This window comes from Lycium barbarum, chromosome 6 (assembly GCF_019175385.1).
Source record: "Lycium barbarum isolate Lr01 chromosome 6, ASM1917538v2, whole genome shotgun sequence".
Lineage (NCBI taxonomy): Eukaryota > Viridiplantae > Streptophyta > Magnoliopsida > Solanales > Solanaceae > Lycium > Lycium barbarum.
Window position 1 is genome coordinate 124911625 of NC_083342.1, and position 11390 is coordinate 124923014.

Below are 11390 nucleotides of genomic sequence, written 5' to 3' on the forward strand. Positions count from 1 at the left end.
GCTGAATTTGCTACTACCTCGTCTATTATAAGTTTAAAAAAGCAAATGATGGCATAACTCTGCATCCGCAATAACATCATATTACACACTGACGACAAACTCAAAAAACGCAAAACAGCACGAGACCACATCACTATGATTTATGATTTGAGGTAATTTGATGATGTGAAAATACATATTAATTAATCATGCTTGAGTGGGGAAAAAAATAATACAAATACTGTGAATAACCTTTATCAACTGAAACCTTTTTAAAATATATATATATATATATATATATATATATATATATATATACAACCACAAATGGAGCATCCCTCTTACAAAGAAAAAATCTTTAAACTACCATATGGGTTGTGAACTTGTGATTTTTTTCTACAAGTATTTTGCACTCTGTTTGGTTTGGATTAGCTCCTGTACTTATAGTTGTGGTTCTTTCTGTTTTTATATTATTAGTTTTTTTGGACAACCCTCTCTTATCACACACATTGTTTGACAAGAAAAAGCACAAACTCGGAAGCACGCAAAACTGATAACTCTTCCATCAGACGGGCATAAATCTGTCTTTAACTGCATAAACCGGAGCAGGAAAAAAAAGATGAAAGAGAACGAATGGAGATTTATGGTCCTGTCTAATACATAAAAAGGAGAGAAAGTATAACTGCATAAACCAATTTCCATCAGACATGAGCATAAATCTGATTCAAGGGTAACTTCAAAAAAGCAGGAACACCTGAACCAACATCACCACACAAACAAAACAAAAAAGGAACGGAGTTCCTGCATTAAAGAACAGGGAAGAAGATGATCAAAAAGACCATCTAGGCAAACCATGGCCATGGACGAAACTGAAGGTCCAGGTGCATTTTCGGCCTAAACATATACATAGATCGCTAGTTTGTTGATCTGTTAATAATCCAAAGCGAACCTCTCTGAGACGCAACAAGAAAATATTCTTTCTTGATTTTCCACTATTAAATAGCTGTTGTTAATTTACAATGCCTTTGTGTGAGCTAAGCTTTCTAGAAGTCCAATAACATTAATTAAAGAATTCCGTCTCTGTAAAAAATTTCCAAAGGCAAGCAAAAACCATTCCACCAAGCAACCTTCAATACATGGCTTCATCTGCAACACAGGTTGCTTAGCGTCAATTCATAAGCATTGCAAAAGGGCAATAAGAAGTAATGAATATTGCTGCGTCAAATAAAAGAAGAAAAGAAACTGCAAATTAGATCAAACCATTATTATCTTCATTCATGTTGTAGTCGTCTTCGTCGTCATCGTAATCATAAAGATTCTGTACCATTGTTCAAGAGTTTCAATATACATGAGCTCAGTTGATATACACTTCTTTATAGAGAATGTCATTTAATGATGTTGATCTAGGCATACAAACAATTGACAAGCAATGCATGTATAATTCAATCTAGAGGAGCAAAAAACATTCTGATTCAAGTTCCTTAAATATGGCTGTCAAGGTAGGGAAGCAGAAGGTTTTCCCACATACCTGATTGTAGTCTCCATCATCGCTAAATTCTTCTTCTTCCTCTTCAATCTTCTCCTCTTGTTCTTCCTCCTCGTCTTCACCATCCTTTTTCTTTTCACCCTCGTCCTAAGCAGTTTGCAGTGAAAAGAAACATAACAATCAAAAGATAAACATTGCAGTAGACGAGCTATTCTTTTTTACTACAACACCTCAAAAGAAACATTCTCTGTAAAAGTAGAGGTTTAACCTTAGACTTTTGATCAAGCTTCTCAAGAAGATCCAATTTTTTATTGTCTGTCACCAAAAAACAATTTCATGAGCTTGATAAATTACAACAAACGAAAGGCAAAAGAGAGAAAAGCTCTACATTTCTTTTCAATGTGATGTCAGCTCTTGTAAACTTCTTTAGGTAATTGTAGTCCAAATTCAAAGAACTCACATGACTTACAAATAGGGGTGTTCATGGGTCGGTTTTTAGTTAAAACCAAAACCAAACCAATTTAGTCTGTTTTTTAATTATTAAACCAAATATAATATATATCCATCGGTTTGGGTGTTGTCAGTTTGGTTCGGTTTTTCAGTTTTTAAGAAACCTAATGCTATTCTCTTTTTCATTTTTTCCTACGATTAGGAAAGGCTTTTCCACCACACAGGCACATACCCACTTAATGAAATATATCCCAGGTGGAGAAGAGCTTTCTTTTGTGTAGGGTGACGTAAATAGCTAATGTTCTACAATCATTTCACAAAATTGTCAATGTACAATGACACCGAGAATATGTCTATTGACAAATTTTCAAAGGAAAAAGTTGTACCAGATCTCTTGCCCCAGCAATAGGATAAGTTTGTCAGTGCTCATTAATAGAGCGACCTCACCATATCATGAACTTCTTGGGATGTATAGAACCAATGCTATCTCACTTTAAGAAATCTTTCAAGTAGAAAAGATATAAAATAAAGTTGAAGAAGAAAAGGATTAGTCTCCTTTTTGTTTTATCTTCTTTTTCTTTTTATTGTCTGGCTTCTTTCTTGGCATTTCAACTTCTTTCAGGTACATAGTTGCAAATGACCATTATTTGGTGTCTCCAAGTACATTTTGTACACAGCCAATGTCTGTCAGGTAATGTGCTCATGATGATTTGCTAGAGGTTCTGAACTAGGTTAGCATTCAAAGAGCTTTGCCATAAATCAGCGATTCTATTACCAGAGTGTAAAGATTTTATGCATGGTATGTTCAGAGAACATGATTTGCAACTCAACAGTCAATACTTCAGAAGACCTATAAAATGTCCATATATGAAATAGAAAGGAAGGCAATTATCCTAACCATTGCGAATGAGGCGTAGTTGTTGTATAGAAAGGAAAATCTAACAGGTTTTAATATACTATTGGATAGATAAGAAAGAACAAAAAGACACACTCCAAAGATTCCATAGCAACGTTAAGAGGCCATATCAGAAGCTTTAAGTCAAACTTTGAACAGGGAGTGTATTTGTGCTTTGTGTCACAAACATAAATTTCTTCAATAACTGTCCTTGGCCTATACCATCAAACATCCAATCCATGACCTTTAATAGGATCCAACTCAAAGGCCAAATTATTATCCACAAGAATGAGACATAATATTAGGCCCAGAGGGTGGACAAACCAATTTATCAAGCTAGAAATTTTGCAGACAACAAAGATCAAACAGCAAGAAAGAAAGATAAAATCATGGTACTTTTACCTGACTCTGCATTCCAACGCACTCTTTTTGCAGCATGTTTCTCCCCCCTTCCACCTGAAATATTTACAATCACAAAAACATCTAACTAAGCAAATAAAATAGGTTGCAGAGACCTGAATAAGCAGCACGTCCAAAGAATTTAAGAATTAACGAATACAAAACCTTTAGCTAGTTCTGCAGGAACATAGGCAGGATCCATCCTTATGAAGTGCGCCAATGGTGGCTTTGACTTGGCCCTCTCCGAGGTCCTATCCGAGAACCTTTGTATATCCATTCCTTTCGTTTCTAGAAGCATAATTTGTCATGTACAGAAGATCAGAAATCTGAAACTTTCAGAGGTTTTATCAAGTAACATCTAAATAATTGAAGTAATCTAAAGCTCCGATTGTCAGACACAAAATAACAAGACATTAAATGTCAAATCAAGCAGAGGAAGAAAATTGAGAATCTGATAACGCAGAAGGAGAAATATTAATTTTCAAAGAATGCAGAAGGATTGACCAGTCTAACAGAAAATGTTTTCCAATCTGTACTTGAAATAAAACATGAACCTCATGCTTTTTCCTTCAAGAATTACGTAGCTTCCCTAATTTGCATTGTGGACCTTCATATATTCTCACGAGGAGAATAGTAAGAAAAGAATAGTCAAAAAGAAAAAATAAATCCTCTGAAAGAACTGTCCATGATGACTCCTTGAAACGACAATCTGCTAATATTGCAGCATGCATAAAATAAGTATCGGATAAGGTTGAAATATAGTGTATTGACCGTGCGTTTACTTTTTTTTTTTTTTAATGTTGATAATTGCATTCATAAATAGCACAAAGGTTAGTGCTGAAATTACAGTACAAGTGAGCAAAAAAACAAAAGTATAGCCCTCTTCTATTCTTAGAGGGATCCATGAATTCTGATAGAATTTCTGTCTCATTTACATATTCCTTTTTTCACACCAAAAAGTGAAATAACACAATACAATCTAACTTAGGAGTTCGCTCTGAAAACGCCAGGCTAGTCATGGCCCTCCAGGTTTGGTCGTAACACAACGATAATGACAATCATTTACAGATAGCTCAATAAGTGGCTTTATCCATTCCTAAACAAGTGGTATGGCATTTCCTCAAAAAAAGTAGTATAAGTTTCAAAAAGTTGAATGCTTACTCTTCAAAACATCACTTTCCTCTCCCAAATAGTAAGGAGAGGAGTTCCAATACTTCTGTAACTTTGAGTGCCAAATTGCCAAATTTATCCTTTCAGTGACACTTGCTGCATTACCCAAGCTCTCAACTTCCTGCAAATGGTAGAAAGGTTCAAATTGTGTTATCTGCAAATCAACTGACCAACCGCATTATGGAAAATGAAGAACATTTTCAACCTTTCTTCTTAATAAACTTTAAGTAGTAAGAGATCTATCTATATCAAGCTTAATAGTTGATCTCAGCTGACAGGCTTCTCGTGATTGCGGACATTAATCAGCTTGGATTACATCTACCAAAAAATTTATTAGCCAGGTTAAATCAACTAAACTAACTGAGTAACCGTGGACATCTCAACATCCAGTAACACATAAGACACATTAATTAGGGCCTACATCAAATGTTTTCCACTTAAATATGAAATATACTGTATGATAACAGAAAGTTTTGCACGAACTTCTTATGTCAAAGGCACATGCACAATAGTTCAATTACTAAGTAAATCTGGCAGAAATAGTTAACCAGGGGACCAAAGGTAGCAGTAAAATTAATGTAATTTACAAGGAAAAAGGAAATCATTGGGCTTAAGATATTCTCCAGTTACCAATGTGTAAACGTTTCAATTATATTAACATACAAATAATGTACAAGGCTATTTTTACAGTATTACCATATTACACCTACTGATAATGCTAGGCAATGATTAAAACACGTATTACACTTGCATAGAAAGAGAAATTTTGTCCAGTATCTCCTCCTAAAGGTGGCACCACAAAGTGCAGGCCAGCCAGTACTGCAATAAATTCTATATTCATCCTTCAGATGTTATTGGAGCATAATACTCCAGATGTAAGGGTGAAATCACATACGAATTCTTCTACACGGTTCAATTTTAACGTTCCTGATATATTGCAGTTGCTGAGCTTCCTATGATTAACTTCAGTATGAGAAAACCACTTTTCCTATCCCTTCACAAAAAATTAGTCTCTACATTAGCACGTATTTTTACAGCTTCCAAAGTTGGAAAAATTCACCCATTTCCCAAGACCAATATGTTGATCAACTATGCGTCAATTCCAAATTAGTCATATCCACTATATGACCCATACGGCTTTCTTTATTTGTTATACAGATGATTCAATGTAGTTCAATATCACAACCCTCATCCCTTATCCAAACTTGTAACCAAGCTCATTAAGCAATGCTACCATCCAGAAACCTATATTGTACCATAATTTGTGTGAAGAATATAACATTAACGAGCCAAAGGAATTAACTTACAGGGAAAAGTTCAAATGGGTCTTGCTTAGCCTGTGGAGCGCCATATCTACCACGCCCCCGACCCCGCCCTCTGAAGGCCATTAAACCGAACCCTGTATCATGGCCCATAGAAAATATTAATACGGTATTACCCAAAAAAAGAAACAGTAAAATACCACAAATCTTTTGTTGCTTAACCAGTAGGATAAATATCAGTGTATACATGGTTCAGTCTGCCTCATGCCATAGAGCATGTGTACCTAAATTCAAGCAAATTTTGATGGCGATGTAAAGTATTTAAAAAATCTTTTGTATTTCTTATAGCTAACCTTAGAATTAACATTTGTAGCACGAACGGTAAAGTTCTGTAGCAATTCTGCCAAAGATATGGTATCGAATGAATTTCTTATGCAAATGAATTCCAATGCACCAATAATTGACATGATCAAAGTTTTCAAGTACATCCTTATATCGAAAACTGTAGCGGGGATCAGACAATCAGAGCACCAAAAACAGTCAGATAAAAAAGAAGCTCACCAAATTTGTAACTGATATAATGCAATAGAAAATTGCATTCGCAAATTTAATCAGTTTCTTCTGCTCTATTTTGTAAAAAATAGTCTAGGATTAGATGCATATCGCATATGGGCATGAAAGCAAAAGCAGACAATAAAACATGCGACGAAATTCCTATTCAATAGAAAAGTAGCAGGAAAAGCCAAATAGACAACGATAATCGATAAACTATAACCCAATACAAGCAAACATGAAGATCACAAAGATATTTAGTTGGCGTAAACCCAATAATCGTACTCTACCTACCTTTGTGCTATTCTGCCAAAAAATAGTACTATTTCAAATAAAATGAAACACGTGGAATATTTATTCTTTTAGCTACTTATTATGCAGTAAACCATAATGATTAACATGCATATTTTTGGGAGAGGGGTGATTTGCGAAACTAAAAAGGAAGAATAAAATACATCAGAAGAAGACAAAATAAAGATTGTATAGTAGTAATATTTCAGCGGAAACTAAAAAGGAACAATAAAAGACATCAGGAGAAGATGTTTTGGTCCAAAATCTCACTAGAAATAGAAGCCCTAAAATAATATCAACCTTACAAGGGAGTGTTGCACCGTAGAAAATTATTTAGTGGGAGTAGCTTAGCCCCTTTTATACAGTTATTCTACGAAACAAGATGAAAAAAGATACTAGTAATTAATGGAACGGAAAAGGGCCATATATACCCCTCTACTCAGGGATATTGTTGAAATCCACCCTCCGTTATACTTTTTAGCCATTCGCGCCCCTGCCGTCTGGGTAACTTTTAAATATATCCCTAGTTTGACGGAGGGGATACGTGGAGGGCTTTGGGAGGCTGACCCGTGTTTTTTAATTTTATACATGATAAAACGGGTTTGACCCACTACTCGAATTAAAACCCACCCCAAATAAAAACCCCACCCACTCGATTAAAAACCATCCCCCATACACTCTCTCCACAGCTCAACCTCCATAGCTCCACCTCCATAGCTTCTTCATCATCTCAAAAAACGCGACTTGTAAGCATAAAAAAGGTAATTTTGTTCACTAAATTCAATTTCTTTAAATGAGTTGAGCCCTCTTAAATTCTATTCCCTCCGTTTCAATTTATGTGAACCCATTTGACTGGGCACGGAGTTTAAGAAAGTAGAGAAGACTTTTAAATCACCTATTTTTGGTGTAGCTATAAATCATTGCATAAAGGTAAATTGTTTCCAAATATAGAAAGAGGTCATTCTTTTTGGCACGGACTAATAAGGAAATGGGTTCACATAAATTGAAACAGAGGGAGTAATATTTAGGGTTAATATAAGTTTGTGAATCCATAGCTCCACCTCCATAGCTGCTCCATAGCTTCTTCTTCATCTCAAAAAATGTGACTGGTAGGCATAAAAAAGGTAATTTTGTTCACTAAATTCAATAGCTTTAACTGAGTTGAGCCCTCTTAAATTCTAATATTTAGGGTTAATATAAGTTTGTGAATTATAATGTCTTTCTTCAATTTTAAGGGTTTAGGAAATGCCGGAGGTTAGTGTTTCGTCTGCGAGGACTTGCCATTGCGGGCTGGCTCCTCGACAATTCACTTCAAAAACTCCTGCAAATCCAGGAAGGAAATTTCATAAGTGTGCTAATCTTGATGTAAGTTGGGTTTTTTTCGGTGGATAGATGTTGAAATGTATGTGTAAACCTTAATTAATTTCATTTATTCTGGTAAAAATCATGCGATTATTGGAAATGGGGTGATGAAGATTTTCCTGATGGTGCGGTTATTGCAATTAACCAACTACGGTTAGAATTGGAAGCGGCAAAAGGATCGATCAATGTTTTGAATATGACGTTGGATCAAGTGAAGATCAAAATGGATGGTTTGAATGATAAAGTGGAAGCTTGGGAGGCCATGAAAAACTTTGAAGTTAATAAAGCTATGAAGTTGGAAGAGAAGGTGTTGAAGATGAAGATGTGTATTATAATGTTATGTGCGTTAATTGTTGGATTTGCATTTCCGGTGATGACAAAATGAAGCTCATTATTGTGTTTGTATTTTAGTTTGAAGGTATATTAAGAATGTTTAGTGTGACTAAATTGAAGTTTAGTTTTGAATGTGTAATGTGCATCTTGGATAGTGTTGAATGAAATTCATTGATCTTACTCGTGCCTATTAACTTGGACTATATTGTTGTGCAATTCGTTTAACTAGATGAGCTTGTGTAGTTTGTATATGGTGTGTAGTTGTTGGAGTATATTGGTGCATATTGTTGAAGTGCATTGGTGCATATTGTTGGAGTATATTCGTGCCAAACTGCGTAGAAATATAGTCCAAAATGTCCAGATTTTTGCGTGCAAACTGGACATTTTTTGGCCATAAATTTTACGCTATAGCTGGATAGTTTTGAGAAGAAATTAGGCCACTTTTGTGTACTAAAAGGGATACTAAGACAGAATACATACATTAGTAATAATGCACAATAATTGATCAAAAACAAAGGCAATTTAACTACTAAAACACCTTCAATAGATTAAGCAAACCAAACCATACATCAATTTCTTAACTAGAAAAAGGTACAAATAGACCTAAATCTCCTCCTTCATATGAACAATGAAGGTTAGGCGATCCTCAACATCACAGACTTGAAAACGCAACTCATTTCCTTCCTTCAACCCTTTCGCATCGACAAAGTCTTTCCATCCTTTATTGAGGTGCGCTTTTGCGCCAAATTTGTATTTCATAAAGAATGCGCCATTGTCAAATATAAAAACGGCTTCTTTGTCATATTTCGGAAGAACATCCAAAATGTTAGTAGGAAGTTTCCCTTCGTCAAAGATTTGAACAAATATTAGGCACTAAATCATTTTTTTTATTTCAAAAGAAAGGGACGTTTTCTAACTTCTGAGTTATCCTTTCTGATTCCAAAAAAAGAGGAGGGAGTGATAGGCATATAATTATCATAGTTAGCAGCCATTCTAACAACAATACTTAGAACCTAAAACTCTAAGATGCAAAAATAGTACTACACATTTCAGGAGAGACCAAATACACATTGTCGCTGACGGCTAACCAGATTTCTAACACTTTTTCAGCACAACTAAAAATAGAAGGAAAGCAAAATAAAAAAAATGTAGAAAGGAAGAGCCAGCCCGAAATAAGTTGTCAGTTGAGACTTCTAGACTTACATCTTTATAAAATGATCAGCCATTTCAAGCAGATAAAGGACAGCAATAAAAGAAAACTCAAAGTGCAACAAAAGAGCAGCTGTATTCAAACCCAAAACTGCAGTAGAAACATGGCAGATTGTAGCAGCAGGCTTAACACGCAGCAGTGGTTTCGACTATAGGACAGTGACGCTTTTAGAGTTAAAAGAGGTCTTAAGGGTTTAGACAGGTTCATATCAGACCCAAAAGCTTCAATCACACCGGCCTTGGACTAAAAAATGACTTATCATGCACATTTGATTTCAACAACTAGTTTAAGAGATCGTTCTATATCGGATTCTATCAAAATAAGACTTTTCATACCACTTGTATTCATGTTTTACAGATCCGCAACAAAACACGTGACATCATACGTATCATCTCTAAATAAAACTAAGATGCCGGATTAAAAGGGACTACTCATTTGGCTAATCTTTCTCACAACAAGATCATCGTTAGTTTCAAAACTAGAGTAAACAAGTTCGAAGACTATGTTAACAGAGCCACAGTAGCTAGACATCAACGTAGGAGCCACGTTATAACATTTGGACCAGAATCTTAAGAATCTATCACTACCTTAGCAAGCATCAGCACTCTTCTTTCGATTCTTAAACATATGATGGGTTAATATGGACGACCACAGAACAAGTTCAGATTTCATGTTTCATCAACTGAAGGAGAAATAAAATTAAAAGAGGAGAAGGACTGACTTTTCAACTGAAGACGAGGACAGATTCAAATGAAAACAGGAATATGAAACTAAACACCTACGCGTTTGAAGGCTAAACCATATAATCTACAGCCCACACTAAATCATTTTGAACAGATGGAAAAAAAATACTAAAGCTGTAAATGATTCATGCTTCTCAATTCGCATACTGAAACTACATAATACTAAGACGCTTATAAAATCAAATCGACCAAACCATGTCGCACTTTAAACAAGCAGCAAACAAAGCTAAAAATTAATTGGAAACCATCAAGATAGCAACAAGTTTATACAGGCAGAAAACAACAGCAACTTAACACATGATTTCTAAAAATGAATTTAATCCATACGACACAGGTATCGACAAGAGGAATGCTCGATATCTACTTTCACAATACATCAACATAACAGATGTCCGAATATCAACACAAGCATCCCATATACGACATTAACATATTCCGAAGGCATGATTTTACACTAGAGACTCAAGTTCATGTTTTTATTTCAAATAGGCATATTCATCCGTGAAAGTAAAAAAAAAAAAAAAAAAAAACAGAGAAAAGGTTAAAGCTTAAAATTCACCGACCTTTTGTGGGTGCAGTGAACGGAAGTCGTCGGGGTCTCGAATCTACCCGAACTCGAACGAATAGACCCGAATCTTTTTGAGTTCTAAACTCAACAAATCCGCAGAAGAAAGTTTTAAAGCCAAAGAAATCAAATTGAATTTTGTTGGAAACCCTTTGTCGCGGCTAAAGTTCACCGGAAAAGGAAAAATCAAGTGTAGAAGATAGGTGGGTCTCTCCAAACACTGAATGATTCCTCTCAAAAATACTCCATGAATCTCCCTTAAGATTCAATTCACACCAGATTTATAGGGTTTCGTTTGGTTTAAGAAAAGAGAGAGAGGGAAGAGCGGAGGGGAGCGTAGGGTAGGGTCGGGAGTGGGGAGTGGGGAGCGGCGGTGAGTGGAGAGGAGCGGGGGAACGAGTGGGAGTGTAGGGTAGAGAGAGAGACAGAGAGTGTGGAGGAAGAGAGGTAGGGATTAGGGAATAAAAACAATTGGGCCGGGTCGGGTATAAAGGGTTGGTCTGGACCGGGTATTGTGGTGTGGGCTGGAGTATTTGGGTTTAAAGTGGGCTGGGTGAATTAAACATATGGGCTGGTCTGAAATATTGGGGTGAATTAATTAGAGTATGGGCTAATAATTTGGCTGAAAGTTATTGGTCCTTCTATTTAATTATTCTTGGGCTTCTAATTTAATAACTAGTACACTTATTTACT

At 35.6% G+C, this 11390-nt stretch overlaps 1 protein-coding gene across 1 annotated transcript; it reads right to left on the reverse strand.

The window, feature by feature from the left end:
- Positions 1-754: 754 nt before the first annotated feature.
- Positions 755-11119, reverse strand: LOC132598621 (DNA-directed RNA polymerase III subunit rpc31-like). Its single transcript, XM_060311610.1, has 9 exons — positions 10696-11119; positions 5687-5778; positions 4371-4500; positions 3375-3497; positions 3213-3266; positions 1734-1780; positions 1508-1612; positions 1240-1297; positions 755-1125 (listed from the first exon to the last, which is right to left on the reverse strand). The coding sequence occupies exons 2-9, from the start codon at positions 5765-5767 to the stop codon at positions 1109-1111; spliced, it is 615 nt and encodes a 204-aa protein (XP_060167593.1). The 5' UTR covers positions 5768-5778; positions 10696-11119; the 3' UTR covers positions 755-1108.
- Between the last annotated feature and the right edge of the window lie 271 nt (positions 11120-11390).

Coding starts and splice junctions, on each gene's coding strand:
- LOC132598621 (XM_060311610.1), bottom strand. CDS start 5,767: ATGGCCTTCAGAGGGCGGGGTCGGGGGCGTGGTAGATATGGCGCTCCA. Junction 3,498..4,370: donor GGAAAGTGATGTTTTGAAGA/GTAAGCATTCAA, acceptor TTATGCTTCTAG/AAACGAAAGGAATGGATATA. Junction 1,781..3,212: donor GCGTTGGAATGCAGAGTCAG/GTAAAAGTACCA, acceptor TTTTGGTGACAG/ACAATAAAAAATTGGATCTT.